Source organism: Lagenorhynchus albirostris, chromosome 3 (assembly GCF_949774975.1).
Source record: "Lagenorhynchus albirostris chromosome 3, mLagAlb1.1, whole genome shotgun sequence".
Classification (NCBI taxonomy): Eukaryota; Metazoa; Chordata; class Mammalia; order Artiodactyla; family Delphinidae; genus Lagenorhynchus; species Lagenorhynchus albirostris.
The window spans coordinates 161,989,809-162,010,439 of NC_083097.1; the positions used below are offsets into that span (position 1 = coordinate 161,989,809).

General features: G+C 47.3%; 1 protein-coding gene across 3 annotated transcripts in view; it reads right to left on the reverse strand.

Annotated features, from left to right (window-relative positions):
* The window catches only part of CACNA1A (calcium voltage-gated channel subunit alpha1 A), a 236,819-nt gene that overhangs the window by 81,955 nt on the left and 134,233 nt on the right, over positions 1-20,631 (reverse strand). For 2 of the 3 annotated variants that reach the window (XM_060144945.1, XM_060144944.1), the window contains exons 9-17: positions 20,005-20,061; positions 18,430-18,519; positions 9,902-10,111; positions 6,541-6,653; positions 5,182-5,294; positions 4,895-5,026; positions 4,529-4,601; positions 2,599-2,716; positions 2,395-2,462 (exon numbers count right to left, since the gene is read on the reverse strand). In XM_060144945.1, coding sequence (XP_060000928.1) covers positions 2,395-2,462; positions 2,599-2,716; positions 4,529-4,601; positions 4,895-5,026; positions 5,182-5,294; positions 6,541-6,653; positions 9,902-10,111; positions 18,430-18,519; positions 20,005-20,061 — 974 coding nt within the window. Of the gene's footprint in view, positions 1-2,385; positions 2,463-2,598; positions 2,717-4,528; positions 4,602-4,894; positions 5,027-5,181; positions 5,295-6,540; positions 6,654-9,901; positions 10,112-18,429; positions 18,520-20,004; positions 20,062-20,631 lie in introns of all 3 variants that reach the window. The other variant, XM_060144946.1, reaches the window with a different exon arrangement.

Genomic DNA, 20,631 nt, shown 5'->3' on the forward strand with positions numbered 1-20,631 from the left:
GGATTTGTCTATTTTGTTCCCTGCCATGTCCCTGCCTCCTAGACCCCGTTCACAGTAGATTCTCAGTAAAGGCTTTTCCTTTTTAATTTCAATTTTAATTGATTAGTTTATTTTTGGCCACACCATGGCTTGTGGGATCTTACTTCCGTGACCAGGGACCGAACACAGGGCCCTGGCAGTGGGAGTGCCGAGTCCTAACCACTGGACCACCAGGGAATTCCCAAATGCTTTTCAATGAATGACAAAATCTGTAAAAGGGGGATCAGAGAATTTGCCTCCTAGGTTTTCTGTGAGGGTTAAATGAGATAAAAACCTACTACTACTATATATAAAATAGATAAACAATAAGGTCCTACTGTATAGCACAGGGAACTATAGTCAATATCTTGTAATAAATTATAATGGAAAAAATATGAAAAAGAATTATATATATGTATAACTGAATCACTTTGCTGTACACCAGAAACTAATACAAGATTATAAATCAACTATACGTCAATAAAAAAATTAAAAAAAACCCCAACCACGTCAGGGGCTTACTGCCACATATTAAATGCCTGAGAAATGCTTGTGGAATAAATGAAGGAAAGAATGAGGGTCTGGAAGACACGTCACAGGAGATGAGCTTTCTCCTTCCCCTTCTCCCACCCTCCTGAGGTATCTCCTCCCCCATGATGGCCCTTGAGGATGGGGTCTTGGAACCTGGATGAGATCATGGCTGGAACAGCCCCTGAAGCACTGACGCCAGCCAGCTCCGTGGTGGTCAGGACTGTGGCTGTGTGCTTGGGGTGGCGGAGACTTCCGTTTCCCCCAGTCGGAACTGGGCCCAGGAAAGTCTCTCTCCCTCCTGCCAAGGCTGGCAGATGGAGGGTTGGCAAAGTCTGCTCGGTTCAGTTCAGTTCCCTGAACATGGCCTGAACACCTCGTGGCACTGGGGATGGGGCTGTGAAGCTGAGGCAGATCCCAGGCCTGGACCTCCTAGGCTGAATGATTCTGCACACATTCTTTTAATGTGATGAGGCTGCTGGCAAAAGGCTTAGGTCAGACGACCGCTAGCTCCTAAGATGCCTTTGTTAAATTGCAATAAGGTGCCCAGCTTCCTTCGTGCAGTGCACAACCTGTACAACCGTTCCCAGCTGCTCTGCTTGTGGGCTATCCCAGGGGTGTGAGCTGTGTTACTGAAAGCAATATTGCCCCCTCTGTGACTGGCTGAGGTGGACCTGAGTCCCAGGGAGTCAAAGGCTGCCCTACGGGGCATCTGGCACCAGGTTTTGTCCAGATAATCCAATATCACTGACCATGAATGAAAACTGGACTTCTCCTCCCATGGATGGTTCTCACCACCCATCCCCCCAATTCCCTTCTGATCTCATTTCCTGTACTCTTCTCTCTTTTCTGTTCTTTGAGGGGTCACACCTCTGCTCTTTCAGTTCCTAGATATGTGGTAAGGTCACAACACTCCGGGCCCCAGTTTTCCCATCTGTGAAATGAGCATAACAGTAACTCCCTATCTCTTATGCTTTCTGGTGTCTGGCATACAAGAGGGGCAATCACATTTTCCTTGGTTGTTGTTATTTTTATTTTTATCATTACCTGCTCAGCTGGGGCTCAAATGAAAGCCGGCAGGGCGTGTGGGTAGACAACTTAGGTTCTGGAACTTGCCAAGTCTGCGTTCGAATCCTAGCCTTCCCTTTACCAGCTCTGTGAAAGGTGGGCTCTAGGTCCAGGTGCCTGCTCATGCCAAGTGACTGACAAAGGCTCCCTCTATCGAGCACTTCCTGTGTGTCAAGAACTGTACCGAGCACCTGACATGTACAGCATGATGCTCTAAACAGTAGCAGATGTTATCATCCCATCTGAGGCCAGGGATTTTGCCTTTCTGAGCCTCAGTTCCCCCTTCCGCAAAAGGGAGATAACAGCAATGCCTGGAACCATGAGCACATATAATTCTTTACTGCTACCACTCAGCAATGAAGTCCAGGCAACTCCCAAGCTCACAGGGACACACACTGAACCTCAGGACCTTGTCTGGGTTATTCTCCATCTGTCCCCTCCTTTCGGGTTTAGGGCGGTGACAGTGCCTGCTATCCTAGAGGCTGCCGCATTCCTTGGAAGTCCCTTGACACTGCCCACTCCTTACAAATGGGCACTCTGGTGGAGTTTGCCTTCTGTTTCCTGTAGAAACCCTGCTGCCTTAGCTCCCCTCCTTTGCTGCAGAATCCACTTTATTATGGACCGTCTATTTTGGGGGTGGGGGAGGAGGCACTTTCTCCCTGGTACAGTGCATCCAGGGCGTAAGCTCTGACCCTAGCCCCTACCCCCACCTGGCACGGCCCTGATCTGCCATGAGCAGGTGGTAACTTTGCCACAGCAACATTCTCCCACCAACTCCACCTTGGTGAGCTCCTGGGCGTTGGCCAAATTATCCACTGCGATGGCCAAGAACACGTTCAGGAGGGTGTCTGCAAACGTCGGAGTCAGGGAAAGCATCGCCACTTGGACCTTGATATCTGGGACTCCTGAATTCCTCCCCTTGTGCCCCCCAATCTGCTCTCCCTGAGGCCCGGGCACGTCCCCATTTCCCCACACAGAGGATACAGTTCCCAAAGAGCGTCAGCACGATGAAGTAGATGGAGAACACCATGCCGCCCTGCACACCCCCCTGAGACTTGATGCCGTCGTACATGACCTCATTCCAGTCTTCGCCCGTCAGGATCTGAAAGGGGAGGGAGAAACACACAGCCAACCCCCTCTCAACCTTGGGCCCCTCGGAGATGCAGCTGTGGAGCCGGAACCTGCCGTGTGGGCCCCTCCTTGGCCCTTGTCTCTGGGTGGGGAGGGGCTCATCTGTTTGCAAGAGGAAAGGGCTGTCCCTGCATTGAGGGGCTCTCAGCCTGTTCTAGGAAAAAGTGACCCTGCAGGAGTCACAATCTTTCTGTAACTCCATCTTCCCTGATGTGATAAGGGGATTTTGCTATAGGCTGAGTTGTACTCCCTAAATTCATATGTTGAAGCTCTAAACCCTTGTGTGATGGTATTTGGAGATGGGAGGGAATTAGGATTAGATGAAGACATGACAGTGGGGCCCTCATGAGGGGATTAGTGCCTTTATAAGAAAAGACACCAGAGAACTTGGTCTCTCTCTCTCTCTCCCTGCCATGTGAGAGAGGAGTGAGAAGGCAGCCGTCTGCAAGCCAGGAAGAGAGTCTTCACCAGGAACCAACCCTGCATGCACCCTGATTGTGGACCTCCAGCCTCCAGAACTGTGAGAAATACATTTCTCTTGCCATATATTCACTGGTACTTCTGGACTGCTGTGTCTGGGGGTGGTGATGGTGGTGGTACTGGTGACCAGAGGAAGCCTCAGATAAAGGGACACAGGTGCTGGCAAACAGAAGTTGTGCAGATGCATATGGGAAGGGCTATGTATGTAGCATCCACACAATTGTTAAAAAATATCCAACTTCCCTCCTTTGTATTATTGCCATGAGGATAAAGTAAATGTGAAAGAACTCCCAAAACATTAATCTGTTAATGCAGGGTTTTTTAGCCTTGGTACTACTGACATTTGGGACTTCCTCCCATCCTGTGCACTGTAGGGTGTTGACCGGTATCCTTGGCCTCTACCCATTAGATGCCAGTAACATGCCCCCACACCCCCAGCTGTGACAACCCAAAATGTTTTCAGATACTACTAGGTGACCTTGGGGGACAGACTCCCTCTTGGGCAAGAACCCTTGTGCTGAAGATATATAGATGGTGATTACTATTAATAATCATTTATGTGAGGGCTCAGAACTTTATGGATGGCTTCCCTTTCCAAGCCCCTGTCTAGGGGTCTCATTTAGAAATTACCTCTCCCCCAGGAGAAGAGAGGAGTGAAGTCACATTTTCCATAAACTCTCTGTCCCCTAAAGAGACAGAACCCACATGGAAAGGCTCTGGAAGTCCCAGCTAGGCCAGTTCCAAACCTCAGGGTATGTGCCTACATGGGTACAGAAATTGGTTTGGGGAGACCACCCAGGGTCAATCTGTTTGCCTTGGAATATGGGATCGGGGTGTCTTCCAATCTGGGGGAGGATGGTGTATTATCCATGTCTATTACTTTCTATGTTCTGATGCTTTGACATATGTGGGAGGCCTTGTTGACCCTGGAGGGAGTCAGGACGAGCTAATTCTTAGAGATAGTAACCACCTTGCCTGTGAATGTGCTTTTCAAATGCAAACCAACCAATTCAGAACCCACACTCCCAACCACCTCCACTACTGGGCTCTTACAATCAGGGCCAACCTTCTCCTGTCAGAATCAGCCCAGGGTCAGGTACCAGACAACTCAGGACAGCTCCAGGGCCTGATGAAATTATTTAAACTAGCCAATCCTAAGCCTGCTTAACGTGCCTTGCCCATTTCTTCCTGTGGAAACCACGATAAAGGCTCCTGCCCACGTTCCCCGCTCCCTCTGTCTCCTGACGAACTCTGGTGCTTCCCTGTATGTCCCTGCATTCATGGGGCTGGCTGAAGGTTGTACCTGAAATACCGTCATTATTGCTGCTGGAAAGGTGTCGAAGTTGGTAGGAGGAGTCCCTTCATCAAAATTAAACCTGCAGAGAGGACACAGACATTTCATGTTGGTCCCACCTCAGGTGTCCTGAGGGTTTGGCTCAGTACCTTGTATCCAGGGCAGTATCTCTGTCCCCTAAAAGGACACCCTGCGTGGTACCCCGGGCCCCGCCCATCTGGGTGAGTGCACTGGGCATCCAGGCCACGAGGAGGGCAAACTGTGTGATGCAGGTGGGCCTGGGTCTCTGGAGGCACTGAGCAAGGTGCCTGGGGGTGGGAGGCCCTGGGCTGGACCCCAGGGAAGCAGACGTCGGAGAATCCGCTGAGCACTCACTGTCCACCAAAGAGTTGCATTCCCAGAAGGGCAAAGACGACGATGAACAGGAAAAGGAGGAACAACAGGCTGATGATGGATTTCATGGAGTTGAGAAGAGAGACAACCAGGTTCCTGAGAGATGCCCAGTACCTGCCAACAGAGGCCAGGGTTTGGGGGGTGGGGTGGGGGTCAGGCTGGGCCAGGGCGGCAGCAGCTAAGCCCACCTTCCCAACATGGTGGAGGTGACCCTACCCTGGCCCCCACCCCCATTCCCATCGGGATGCCAGGGAACCCCAAAGACTTACTTTGTGACTTTGAAAATACGCAATAACCTGAGGGCTCGTAACACACTGATTCCAAAGGATGTGCCAGGTTTTATGACGGCCCAGATGACCTCAAAGATGCTTCCGATGATGACCTAGAACAGAGGACCCGGTCTTATGTCCAGGCTCCTTGCAAACGTGCCCTGGGTCTGAACCTTGCAGGAACCCAATCCAATTCCCACCCTCAAACAGAATCAGGGTGAGGGTCTCAGACCCCTCTCATCCCTTCTCTTTTTTAACTTATTAAGAGCTGATGAGCACAAAGAATTCATGACACACATAATTACAAAGCGAATGCCCACGAAACCACCACCTATGTCGAGAAATAAGACATGTCAGCAGCCTGAAAGCCTCCAGGGACCCCTAGACATTAGCCACCTCCTTGAATTTTATGCTAACCGTTTCCTTTAACCATTTGCATTTAAAAAATTGAGGCGGAATTCACATAACATAAAATTAACCAGAAAGGTTAACTCCAAATAGGGCACAATGCAGTGGCCTTTAGTACATTCACCATGTTGTATAACCATCACCCCCCTCTAGTTCCGAAACATTTCCATCACCCCCCAAGAAGACCCCGGACCCATTAGCAGCCACTTCCCATCCCCCTCTTCCCAGCCCCTGGCAACCACTAATCTACTTCCTGTCACTGGAGATTTGCCTGTTCTGGACATTTCCTATAAATGGAATTATGTAATATGTGACCTTTTATTTTACGTCTGGCTTCTTTCGCTTATCATCATGTTTTCGAGGTCTCTGCCTTTTGAAAGCATTCAAGGATCCTCCGTAATCCGTATAGCTTAGTTTCACCCATCTGAACTTTCACGAGCAGAACCATGCCGTATGGACTGGTTTTGTCAGTGCCTTGCTTCCTTCTGTGCAGTATTATGTAGCTGATGGGTGTGGCTGTTTTTGCTTGCCTCTCATTGGTGCAGAGAATTTCATGATGTGGCTAGGCCACAACTTTATCCACTCTATTGCAAAGGAATATTTGGGTCGTTTGGTCTGGGACTAGCGAGGCTGCTCAGGACATTCTTGTATGTGTCTCCTGGGCATCTGTGTGAGTTTCTCTAGGGTGAATCCCTTGCCGTGGAATCGCCAGGTCAATCCTACTTTCCAAAAAGGGTCCACAAATTTCCCCTCCCACTAGCAGTGGTTGAGGAGGGCTCTAGGGGCTCTGTATCCTTGCTGAAGCTGGGATTGTCCTTTCATTCCTTTTGCATTCAGCAGAGTCTCTCATATCCAGGGGCAATCCTACTTCTCTCTTTTGGATGTCCCCAGGTGTCAGCCATTTTAAGCTAGAGCTGGAGAACTGAAATCCTTAGAAACCAGACCACTTACCCCACAATCAAAACAGTTGAAGGAAGAGTGGAAGTAAGGCCGTGTCCCAAGCCCGTACATTTTTATAAACATTTCGGACATAAAGAGTCCTAAGAAAATGAATTCTGCATAGTCTAGAAGGGAGAGGGGGGAAAACAGAGGAGGTTAGATCTGTGGAGGGGAGGTTCCAGATGGCTCTGACATTCCTGTTAATTGCAACCCTGGCTGGTGGGTTCCTGGGTGCTGACTATATATTTTTTTAAAAAGTTAATTAATTAATTAAAAAAAATTTAAATTGAAGTATAGTTGATTTATAATGTTTCAGGTATACAGCAAAGTGATTTAGTTATATATACATATATATATATTCTTTTTCATATTCTTTTCCATTATGGGTTATTACAAGATATTGAATATAGTTCCCTGTGTTATACAGTAGGTCCTTGTTGTTTATTTTATACATCTTACTATGTTTTTAAAATGAATAAATGAATGAATTAACTAACTGACTAACAGCTAACTGACTAATTGGATAACTAACAAAGTGGTTCCATGATGCCAGCATGTCATAATCTAAGAATTATGACTAAACCACTTTTATATGTCTGACTTCCAAAGGAATAAGAGAAACAGAAATCATGACAGTGTCCTATTTGTCATCCTTGTGTTGGCGACTTAGTTGGAGGCCACAGGCAACTAACCTAAGGCATGGCTTTTCTCTGAACCTTGAAAACTCATTTACGTCCCTTGGAAATCCTGTCTTGCTGATGTCTGAAAGTCGTGAGGCAAGACAAAGCCTTTTGGGTTTTTGGTGAGAAAGCATAATGGTGCAAATACCCTGGGGAGAGGTAACTCATGGTTATTGGTTTGCTCCAGCAAAGAAATGTTTAATAGCAGTCCCTTTTCTGAGACGGCTTTCTTGGTGGGGTAGGAAGTTGAGGGGTCAGGAAGGGCATGAGTAGTCACCTACTGGAGGGGAAGGAGAGGTAAGGAGGAATTCTGAGGGGAGGAAAGCATACAGAAAGGGAAGACAGAGGACCCAAACCTCCAAGAATTCCACTTTGGTCACATAGCTAACTCTGTTTGAAGGTCAAGGGTATTTGTTATATCATTCTTTTTTTTTAGTGGTGTAAGATTTTTTTCTAGTTCTTTGTGATTTTACTTTCTTTTTCTTTTTTTTTTGGCTGTACCGTGCAGCTTGTGGGATCTTAGCTCCCCAATCAGGCGTTGAACCCGGGCCCTCGGCAGTGAAACCGCAGAGTCCTAACCACTGGACCACCAGGGAATTCCCTGTTATATCATTCTTTTAAGAGGTGGTTTGAACTGACTGTTAAGGTCTTTCCCACTCATTCCTGATGGAAACTTTCCCTTAGTTTTAGGACTCCAGGGAGCTCCTAGTGTCTGAGGGAAACTCTAGGGTCTCCAGGGCCCCTGAGACCAAAATGTCAGCAAGGGAAATCTGTCCATAACATCTGGTGTATTCCAAAAACCACCAGAAGAAACTCTGGGACAACTTAAGAGTTTCCAAGATACTTGTTCCCCAGTTACCATGGTAATATGATAGCTGGTGATGCACAAGACCTGAGAGAATTACTTATCTGTAGCACTAGGGGATCTGGAAGAACTTACAGGGTCATCAAATCCAATTTCCACCAAGTACAGAAGAGGAATTTGAGACCCAGAGAAACAACTACACTTCATTGATTCCAAGACACATATTTTTGTTCACATTTTGACATCTCCGAAACTGGGGTGTATCTTAAAATTGGCATGTCCTAGTTTAGACGGCAGCATTGTTTTATTTCTTAGTGGCACATAAAATAAAAATAAAAGAGTGCCTTATAATTGAAGATGTGTTTAATTGATGGACAATGGTAAGAGCTTGTCCAAGGTCACATGGAGAGTTAGGGGCAGGGCAGGCATCAAGAACCCAGGTTACCTGGTAATCAGGGCAGGGATGTACCATCAGATACAGCTTGGACTCTGGGTTCAAATCCTGGCTACATCACTAACTAGCTGTGTGACTCTGGGCAAGTTGCTTAACCTCTCTGTGTTGCAGTTTTCTCAACTGGAAATTGATAATTAAAGGACGTTTACAGACACAGAGGCCCCAGGCAGGAAGTCCCAACCCCCTGTTCCTGAACCAGGACAGACAGAGCAAGGTGATTAGTGGGGAGAATATGGGAGATTAAAAATAGGCTATCAGAGGAGGTTAAGACAAAAAGTAAATAGTCCTCATTTATAAGTGACTCCAGGGGGACTAAATGCAATTACTAAGGTTGGAACTAGGTCAGGGCTCTCGGAAGGAGAACTGGCCCCTGGGGAATGTCCTGGGGTGGGGGGCGTTCAGCCAACGTGACTGGGAACAATGAGGGTTACAAGGAGACAATGACATGGACCAGGCTCCCAGGCCTCTCTAGGCTGAAGACTCAACTTCTCCAACGGTTGTCTGGGTTAATCTGAACCAGGTCAGAAGGGTAGAGAATCTACAGACCTAAGTCAGACAAGCCAGTAGATGTAGGAGGAGGGCAGCCAGCAGGAAAACAGGTTTTGGGGAGTCCTCATTCGGGACCCATAAGCCAGAGCCAAGGTATCCACTTGCCTTCCTTACTGTCCAGCCATTACTCTTGTTGATTCCTAAGACCTCTTTACTTTTTAAATCCCGCTCAGAGGTCTCCCCACCTTTCACTGCTTCTTTTCCCCCAACCTGGTCATCAGTTTTGATACTATCTCATATTAATTCCTGAAATCTGGGAATAGGCCCAGAAGGGCAAAGCCTTGGAAATCCTGGTACTCACTGAGGGAGCAAGATGTTTTCACATTTGTTAGAGAGTATCTTCTAGGAATGAATCCCAGACATAAGGAAGTCAAAAAGGACAGGAGATGAAAGGGGAAAGAAGCAGAAGGTTTGAAAGAAAAGGGAAGAAGCAGAGAGTCAGAAATGAGAATGGAAAATGGGTACAACACACAGGTCACTTTTTTTATCTCTAATGTGCCCCCATCTCTCAACCATAAATTATTTGATTCCCAGAGATGCACCTAGAAATCACATGTATGTTTCTGTCTCTATCTGGCTGTCTTGCAGTCTCCGACTCTCTCTGTCTCTCTTCCAATGCACCCCTATGTGCCTTTCTTAGAAAGTGATCATGGAAGTCTCTGGTGGCCTAAAGTCCAGCGTCCAGCTCAGGCCCAAAGAAACAGGGTTCTGTCATGGTTGCAGCGGCAACATCAGCCCCAAGTTGAGTGGTGGACATGGCCAAATGAAAGGACAAAGTCAATGAGGACCAAAGAAGGAACACATACCATCAGAGAAAGAGAACTGGAAAAAGGGTGTGAGGAAGGGATCAGGGAGCCAGTGGGGGTGGGGCCAGGAGGTACTCACAGAGGAAGTCGGAGAGCCACTCGGGCTGGTTGTAATGAACGATAGCGACACACAGCGTGTTGAGGGCTACCAGACTGAGCACAGTCCAGTAGAAGGCCTGAGTTTTGACCATGCGGCGGATGTAGAAACGCATCCTCCTCTCCTTTTTGTGAAAAAAGGTTGAGTTCTCCAGCTTGGCACTTTTAATGCTGGCTCGGGCGAAGGGAGACCCTGCCAGGGAAAGGATGGAGAATGTCAAGGTGTTCCTGCAGAGGAAATTAGCCGATGCATGGCCCAGGCACGGATTGTGGCCAGGGAATCCATTCGCCTCCCAAGCAAGGAAGCCCCTGAGAACCATCATGACCTATGGGCTTAGCTTTCCAGAGATGGAGCTTATGAGAAGGGGATGCCCCTGAAAATAACAGTATTGGAAATAACCAATGATTGCTCAGGATGTCAACGGGGAGGCTGATGGCTCTTCATCGCTGGAGCCAACTTTCTGTATCTTCCTCTCCTGGCCATGTCTGATGACTCTGGGGGGTCATGCCACAGGGTGGGATAAGGTAGGCGCCTCTGCTCAGGACTCCCAGTGCAGAGGCAGGTAGCAGAACTGCATGGACCATACTTGGAAAGCCTCCAGGAGGAGGTGTGGATAGGATCCTAGTTTTCCATGGATATGTCACTTTAGAAATAATCACCAAAGAATGAGCCAGCTGTGCCCACTGCCTACGTATATTTTTGCTCCTAAGCATTTACAAGGTACCTACTGTGCCAGGCTCTGTCCCAGGTGTTCCAGATACACGTTAACAGAGTCCTGCACTCTTGGGACTGATACTCCAGCGGGGGAGACGGAGAGCAAGCATACTATAATCAATAGTAAATTAATAGTGTGATGGGGGACTTCCCTGGTGGTCCAGTGGCTAAGGCTCCACACTCCCAATGCAGGGGGCCCGGCTATGTTCCCTGATCAGGGAACCAGATCCCACATGCTGCAACTAGGAGTTCACAAGCCACAACTAAAGATCCTGCGTGCTGCAAATAAGACCTGGCACAGCCAAATAAATAAATAAATATTAAAAAAAATAGTGTGATGGAAGGTGAAAAGTGCTTTGGAAAAAAGAGAAAGTAGAGCAAAATAAGGGGACTGGGACCCCCAGGAGGGACCACTGGGCAGGCGGCAGTACTAAATCCAGTGGTTAAGGTGAAGGGGTTGGCCTGAGTTACCTTAGTATCTTAGGTACCTTACGCAGAGGAAATAGGAAGTGCAAAGGCCCTGAGGCAGGAATGTGCCTGCCTGACATACTGTGGGAGCAGCATAAAGAGAACAGTGTGGCTGGAGTGGAGTGGTTCAGGTGGGAAAAGGGAAGAGGTGAGGGCAGGGAGGAGACTGGGCAGATTGTGACGGGCCTTGGGGGCTGTGGGGAGAACTTGGGCTTCTGTTTTGAGTGAGGTGGGAGCCATGGAGGGTTTGAGCAGAGGAGGGACGTGAGCTGACTGGGGTTCACAGGTGCCCCCTGGCTGCTGTGGGGGGCAAAGACTGTGGAAGGCAAGGGCAGGAGCAGGGAGGAGGTGACGGCTCTAGTCCAGGCAAACGATAATGGGGCTACCACTCCATAGTGGCTGAGAAGGAAGAAGAGTGGGCAGATTTGGGATGTATTGTTTAAGGTAGATTTTGACATTTGCTGATGGACCAAGTGTGGGTGGAAGAGAGAGGGAGAAGCCAAGGTTTTTGGCCTGAGCCCCGGGAGGGATAGGAGGGAGGTTCAGAGCTCAGTTTTGGATAGATTGATTTTACCTTCTAAAATACCTCCTCTTGTGGGACTTCCCTGGTGGCGCAGTGGAAAAGAATCCGCCTGCCAATGCAGGGGACACAGGTTCGAGCCCTGGTCTGGGAAGATCCCACATGCCGCGGAGCAACTAAGCCCGTGCGCCACAATTACTGAAGCCCGTGTGCCTAGAGCCCGTGCTCCACAACAAGAGAAGCCACCGCGATGAGAAGCCCGCACACCACAACGAAGAGCAGCCCCCACTTGCTGCAACTAGAGAAAGCCTGCGCGCAGCAACGAAGACCCAACACAGCCAAAAATAAATTAAAAAAAAAATCAAAACTTCCTCTTGAAAATCTTCCATTGCATTCATTTGTTTATTGTTCTTCATTGGTTCATTCATTCTTTCATTTATTCATTAGTGTGCTCATTCGTTCATTTATTTGTGCATTCATTCATTTGTTCACTCATTGGTATGTCATTCATTCATTTATTCTTTCTTTCATCATTTGTCCATTCATTAGTGCATCCATTAATTCACCAATTTGTTGCTTCATTCATCATTTATTCACACATTCATTCATCCATCCACCCATCCATTATTCATTCATTCATCCATCCACCCATCCATTCATTCATTTGTTCATTTATACGTTCATCCATCAACCACTTCATCAACCTCATCACACCAGCCAGGCATGGGACACGTAAAACATCTCTCACGATGCCACTTCCTATTAGCAGAATTCTAAACAGAGGCTGGGAGTTGGCACCCCAGGGGCCATACTGGTTCATCCTGGGTTTGTGAAATTTAAAATTACTGGTCTACATTTAAAAACTGGGAGATTTTCCATAAAAGTATGGATTTCAGCTTCTCATGAATGAAAATAACAGCTGACATGTTTTGAACATTTAGAAGGCACTGCGGGGGATGCATGTTACACAGTAAGCTCCTCATCACAACCTTAGGAAGTAGGGACCGTCATTAGCACCATTTTACACCCTGAGCAAACAGAGACTGAGGGGAGTCCAGTAACTGGCTAAGAAGTGTCGAGTTAGTTCAGAGCCTGTGCTCTCGGCCACCATGCTGCACTCACTCCTGGAACATGTGGCCGTGAGGAAGGGACCACATTCCTGCCCAGCAGCAGTTGGCCGGGTCCAGTGGCTGGATCCTCCCCTCATGTCCATCACCTGCCTGACCCCATGGGCACTGGGAACCCTAGGGTGGCTCTTCACACCCCTTCCCAGTTGGGACATTTCTGGTCCTTATGGCTCCCAAAGATGTGCCCAGACCCACAGGCATCCACAAGCCTTGGCAATCACACCGGGCAGGAGGCCCCTTACCCCAGCTCCTGCTGGAGCTACATGGAAACCCGGCTCCATCACCAACAGGCGAGTGACCTTGGGCAGATGACCTCGGACAAGTCACCTTGCATCCTGGGACTCCAGTGCCTTCCACCTCACAGGGCCGTTGGGAGAAATCAATGAGTTAATATCCCCTAGCATGACGCTGACACATCATGCTTATTGGTAAGATTAAAATCTATTACTACAACCCTAAGAGCTGAAATCAAGACCCGTTCACATACCAACGCCTGGAGGAAGTCTTTCCTGATCACAGGGCCTGGAGACACATCTCACAATAGGCATCCCACTCATGAGGAATGGAGAGGAAAGTGAATATTAACTAAACACCTATTGCATGCCAGGCCGTGTACCAGCTCTGTACCGTCTCCCCTATTTATTGCATTTCGTACTTGCTCTGACCCATGCTCCCTTTCTCTATACACTCTTGTCTATACTTTTCCTCTGTGGTCTGGAACTGTAATTGCAGGCAATCCTTAGATTTAAAAAATAATTTTAAGAAGCTATTTTATGAAACCCCACATATCTAAGATATCAATTTCAATGTGGAATCGATATAGAAATATATTAAAGAGATATTTTACACTCTTTTTTTTTTTTGTACTACGTATTCCAAATCTAATGTGTTAGTATGAAGCACATTTCAGTTCAGATCAGCTACATTCAAGGAGTCAAGAGCCAGAGGCGACCAGTCCTAGTCGGGAATGTTCCACGGTGAGGACAGCAGTATGGCACTACCAAGGCTGAATCTTGGGATTTGGGGCAATTTATAGGCTCTTCAATTTCTCTGTTTAAATTGAAATAGGTGCTTCCCAGATTGTGGGTTGAACTGTCCTTCAAAGAGATGTGTGGAAGTCCCTAACCCCTGGTACCCGTGAATATGACTTTAGTTGGAAATAGGGTCTTTGGAGATGACATCAAGTTAAGATGAGGTCAGACTCGATTAGAATGAGCCCTAGATCCAATGACTGGTATCCTTATAAGAGGAGAAGAGACACGGAGACACACAGGAAAAGACCATGTGACGACAGAGGCAGAAATTGGAGTGAGGCAAGTAAAAGCCAAAGAGAGCCCAGGATTGCCGACAACACCAGAAGCGAAGAGAAAAGCGTGGGGGCAGATTCTCCCCTAAAGTCTTCAGAGGCAGCACGGCCCTGCCAACATCTTGATCTCCGTTTGGACTTCTGGCCTCCAGAGCTGTGAGAGAATACACTTCTGTTGTTTTAAGCCACCCAGTTCGTGGTACTCTGTGACAGCAGCCCTAGCAAACGAATACAGCCCACACTGAGCTTATACCCTTAAAACCATCTAAATGGAATCTGATTTTCCTAAAGAACCTGTGTTGTGATGGCAGATTCCATCCATGGCTCAGTTTTTCCTAACAATGACTCAAGGTCCATATTTCAACAGTCAGTTGATCAACGCTACACGAGACCGTTTTGTAATGTGTTTATCAAATGAGCTGACAGCACAGTAGAATCATCAGTTACATAAAGCTGCATTTACTAGGGTACAACATGAGGGCAAATGTTACACAGTTCCTGCCTGACTTTGAAACACATTATTATTATTATTTTACGTAAATAAATAAAGGTAAAGGCATTTCCTTGTCAGAACCCTGGAATTTCAGAGGTCTCTTTCAGGATTGTTTAGGAAGCCCCTGCTAGCATAGGGGCCCCTTCCTGTGGGTTTTTGATCTATCAGGCAAGGGAGCTGGCTTTAGCTGGGTTTGCCTGGAGCAAACCTGTCCTGGGAGAACAAGCCACTGGCCTGTGTCTTGGATCCATCTACAAAGTTGAAAGTCACCTTCTTTCTTAACAGCGGTGCTATGGGACAGCGTTGGCACTTATTCAGTGTGACAGCTTTCAACTTCGGTTTATCATCTTCCTTTTATCACACATTTATCAAATGTCAGCCTTGAATCTGGGTTCTCCAAGTAGCAAGTTTTCTTATGTCAGCCGCAAATTCGAGCCCCAGGGTCTCCCACAGACAAACCCTCTGTGAATCTATCATGGCTTCCTGGATCATCCCCACTCCCCCCCGCGTTAGGAGCTGAACCGTGTCCCACAGATTCATATGTTGAAGTTCTAACCAACCCCCACCCTGCCCCCGGGATCTCAGAATGTGACTGTATTTGGAGAGAGGGCCTTTCAAGAGGTAATTAAATTAAAATGAGATCATTAGGGTGGGCCTCAATCCTCTATGACTGGCGTCCTTATAAGAAGAGGAGATTAGGACACAGACACACATGGAGGAAAGACCACGTGAAGATACAGAGGAAAACAACCATCTATGAACCAAGGAGAAAGGCCACACCAGAAACCAACCCTGCCAACACCTTGATCTTGGACTTCCAGCCTCCAGGACTATGAGAAAGTAAGTTTGAGAAAGTAAGTTTCTGTTTTGAAAAAAGAAGTCACCCAGTCTGTGCTATTTTATTATGGTGAACTTCTGTGAGGTCACTCCCTCACTTCTGTGAGGTCACTCCTGCCTAGCCGGCACACGTATTATGGTGAACGCAGTGAACTAATAACACTCTCCCCATCGCACGTGAAGCCCAGTTAAAAAACACCTCCTTCACGAAGCTTTCTTTGCTTTTCCACCAGACAAATTCCTTCCTGCCTTGTATAGCTATTAGACTCCTTATAATTAGTCTCTGTTGCTTTTAAGTAACTTTAAACTTACCTAATTATTTTTCTGATTTCAAAAGTAATGCCTGTCACTAATCCATCCATTCCAGGAACAATGTCATGGAGAAAGTGAAAATCCTTTGCAATCCCTCCAGTTTCTACATCTTTAAGTACCTCTCACACTTCTTAATTTTGTTTTAAAAATGGGACCACACATTTTACATTTTGTTGTACAACTTGCTTTTTTTCCCCCAAAAATATATTTCAGACATCTTTCCATGCCATAGCAACTCCATTCTTTTTCCTGGCAGCAGAGTATTCAATTGTATATAAATACTATAATTTCTTTAACCATCTCCCTATTTGGGGGCACACGGGTTGTTTCTGGTTTTTACTTTTTTGAGTACCAGAAAACAGTGCTGCTGAGAAGAGGTTGGTACATAGATCTTTTGCATATGTGAAGAAATGTTTTGAAGCAGAAATTCTAGGTCAAAGAATATAAACATCAATAATTAAATAATGCCAAACCATACATCACAAACACTGCAACCTACATTCCTGACAATGGCATATGGCTATGCCCACTTCTCCTCATCGTTGCCAACACTGGGTGGTATCACTTTTTCATCTTTTTTAGAAGGACTGATGAAAAATAATATCTCCCTGTTAATTAAGAACAGGTACCCAATCTTATCCATAGAGGAGATCTTGGGTACCCTATTTTTTTCAGTGCCTGACATTTAATAAATGTGGTATAGACAAAAAATATTTGCCTATCAAAATATAACAAAACAGATTAGAAGAATGGAAGCAACCTAAAGGGGAAAAGATGTTGGACAGATGTAATGGATCAAATTCACAGAGCATTGATGGGGCATTCCAATGCCTGAATTTGCTGGAAGGAGAGAAACAGATGTATCCACAAGTGGGAATAGGACTTGTTCATCATTACGAGGAAAAGAGTGTGTGGACTAGAAATTAAAAATGCAAATGAAAACAAGCTTTAAGGTATCATTACAAACCGACTTATCTGGGAAAGGAAATTAAACGGGTAATAGGCAATGGCCGGTGTGGGAGAATCCGTGAGTGTCTGAATACTTGGCAGGTTTATAAATGGGTTCAGTGTTTTTGAAACTCAGAATGGCTCTGTGAATAATGAGTTGAAAACCTGTTAACATCTTTGATCCTATAATTATCCCCAAGGAAATCCACCCAAAGGGTGGGGGGAGTCATTGTACGTAAATGTTCCCAGCAGTGCTCCTCGTAAGGGCAAAAATTGGAAACAACTCAAACACCATATAATAAAGCCACGCTGAGCAAACCATAGTATAGCCACCCTCTGGAGTGTGGGACAGTGACGGAAATCATTTTGAAACTCAGCAGTAAGCTTATAAGCTAGAAGTGAATGAGAAAAGCAGAGTATGAAGTAGTTGGTTCCTGGGGATTAGAAACACGCGTATATTTTTATTTTTATTTTTTGGCCGTGCCTCAAGGCTTGTGGGATCTTAGCTCCCCGACCGGAGATCGAACCCGTGCACCCTGCAGTGGAAGCGCCGAGTCCTAACCACTGCACCGCCAGGGAAGTCCCAGAAACAGGTGTATATTTTGAATTCCCTCCTCCCTCCCTCCTTCTCTCATCCTTGCCTCTATGCTCCATATACCCCATCAGCCTTAATGCCTTCTCCCCTCAGAGTCTTGTCTTATTTCCTCTGCCTGGAAGCTCCCCCACCCACTCTTCATAACTGGAATTTTTATTTTATTTTATTTTTGCTGTACTCATGCAGCTCTCGGGATCTTCGTTCCTGCACCAAGGATTGAACCCATACCCTGGGCAGTGAAAGCGCAGAGTCCTAACCACTGGACTGCCAGGGAATTCCCTTCATAATCGGAATTTTAAAAAACCCATTTCAAAAGATAGTAGAGTCTCCTTGGGAAAGATCGAAAGCAACACAGTCTCAAACAAGAGGGGTGACAAGGAAAGAAGTCAATGTCCTCTCCCACCTCAAACGCTGCCCTTGGAGATAACCAACAGCAACAGCCTGAGCACAGCCTTCTCTCTGCTGTCACTGCCATGGTGAACTCCTACCCGCCCTTCAGTTCTCATTGTCAGGGTCACCTCCTCTGAGAAGCCCTCCCTGACCACACTCCACTCTTCCAGAGCAGGCTGAGCGCGGGGCATCTCCTCTGAAGCGCTGTTATCATTACAGGTTTATTTGTGTAATGACCTGTTTAATATCTATTTTCTGCCCTGGACGCAAGATCCACATGGGTGGGGATTTGGTCTCTGTCTTGTTCACAACTGGGCACCTAATAAATGTAGCCCCTCAATGAGAACTAATGAACAATAATAATATTATTCATAAATAATTAATGAACAATAATATTAGCCAATATCATGGGGACCTTGTTCTCTGCCACATGTTGTTCTAAATGCTCCATGTGGATGATTATTCTTCTTCTTTTGGCCGCGCCACGCGGCATGTGGGATCTTAGTTCCCCGACCGGGGAGGGAACCTGTGCTCCCTGCAGTGGAAGCGCGGAGTCTTAACCACTGGACTGTCAGGGGGAGTCCCTATATGTAGATTACTTAGTTTTATTTCTCCTCCCAATAATATGCAAAGACATGCTCTGTTGTTATTCTCATAATCATGTCATCTGCCCCCGGACACAGGTGGGAAGAAGCAGAATCAAGACCCAGATCTAGGCAGCCCGGTGCCCCAAGCTCTCACACTCCATCTCGAGGGCGATCAGTAATAAACGACTGCCAGGCGGCAGCAGGAGGACTTACCCACGGAGGCAATATCGGCCAGCTGGTCCTCAGCTTCCTCGGGGTTGAGCAGGTCTGTCTTGCTTTTCTTTATGGTGGCTCTCCGCAGAGCTCCAACAATGGAAACATGGCAAGAGAAAAAGACGTTACCCTTTTTGCCACAAAAATGACATCGACTGAGTGTGTCCTTGGGTGCTGGGCTCTACCAGTGACTTTCTATGTGTGGTTGGATCTTACCCGCGTGGTGGTCTGGTTTGGTGGAAAGTAAGAGCGTGCGCATTTCACAGATGTGGAGACAGAGGCTTAGGGAGGGTACGTGACTTTGCCCAAGGGGTAAAGATGAGAACCAAGTCCCGTTCAGTGTGACTCGAAGTCTGGGCTCTCAGCTATCATTTTCCCTCTAGGAGCCCTGGGATTGGATATGTAGTGACTCCTATGAAAACAGCCCACCCCTTACCCTTTAGCACACTTGCTAGGTGGGCTGGGACTGTGGAAGCCCTTCCTCATTATTTAGGTTCTCCACCCCCAAGAGCTCGCCAGGGGACAGTGAGTACAGGCATATACTTCCAATAAAGTGATTCAGACACCCCCAAGGGTAATCTCTTTCCCTCCCCACAAAATCCATTTTGTAACCTACTGGGATAGGGCCCCAGCTCCTTTCCTTCCTTTTCACTCCTGGTCTCTTCAATCCAAAGTCATTGCTCTGTCTAGACAACTTTCTAACATGTGAGACAACTGTCCTTAATAGTAAGCTGGATTCTTGGTGAAATTATTATTATTATTATTATTTTTTTGCAGTACACAGGCCTATCACTGTTGTGGCCTCTCCCGTTGCGGAGCACAGGCTCTGGACGCGCAGGTTCAGCGGCCATGGCTCACGGGCCCAGCCGCTCCGCGGCATGTGGGATCTTCCCGGACCGGGGCACGAACCCGTGTCCCCTGCATCGGCAGGCGGACTCTCAACCACTGCGCCACCAGGGAAGCCCTGAAATTATTATTATTATTTTTTTAATTTAATTCATTTTATTTTTGGCTGTGCTGTGTGGCTTGCGGGACCCTAGTTCCCCAACCACGGATTGAACCCGGGCCACTGCAGTGAAAGCGCCAAGTCCTAACCACTGGACTGCCAGGGACTTCCCATTGGTGAAATGATTATTATTTATTTTACTTAGTGAACACAAGTGGGGCTGACCCCGAGCCAGACGCTGTCCTATGCATTCTATTTGCAATAATTAATATAATTCTCATGAACAATCAACTAAGGTAGGTATGATTATTATCATGCCCATTTGACAGATGGGGAAAATGGAGGCACAAAGCAGAAGTAGCTGGGCACATGGTCAAAGCAGAAAGGGCAGGCAAGAAAGGGAAACCCCGTGTTAAGTTCCTGAAATTCCTCGAGGAAGCAGATTCCCACCATTCCCGTTATCTTCCTGAGCCTGACCTGGTCTTGTGCTTGTTCTTGGCATACGTGGGCCCTGAACATCCATTCCCTGGAAGCCCCTCAGAATGGAGTAGCCTGTCCCCCCAGCCTCGGCTCCTCCTGTGTCCCCTGGGACCCACCCCCACCCCTGGAGCCAGGTTCAGAGCAGTTACCATCAAAGGGATGCCTCTGCTCCCCGTCGGTCTCATCCTCGGCAAGGATCACCTCTTCTGAAGAGGAAGAGCACATAGTTAAGCTCCAGCGTCTGGAGGACTCTCCTGGGGATGGGTTCCCTTGGACCAGGAAGGAGAAGGGTCCTCCTGGCCACTCTACTCTCCCCTTGCTGAGTGACAACTCAATCAGCCAGAAATGTGCTGCTCACTTGCTTCTGACTCCCAGCCCCACTTCAACGATGGTCCTAAAGCCAACATCATCCCTACCTACCTCCTTCAAAATAAAAACCAACCTCCTTACCATAGCCTATAAGATCTTGCCTGATTTGGCCCCCGTCATCTCTCTGTCCTCCTTTTCTCCCACTCTCCACCTCACGCTGCTCCAGCCACACACAGCTTCCCTGCTATGACTCAACTCTACTCCTACCCCTGGGCCTTTGCACTTGCTGTTCCCTCTGCCTGGAAAGCTCTTCCCCTAGACATCCACATGGCTTCCTTTTTCACTTCCTTCAGGTCTTGGCTCAGAGGTCACCTCCTCAGAGAGACCCCTTCTGATCACCCTTCCTTCTCTGACTGTTTTCTGCCTCCTACTCCGTTTTATTTTTCCTCTCAGCATTTGGCAACATC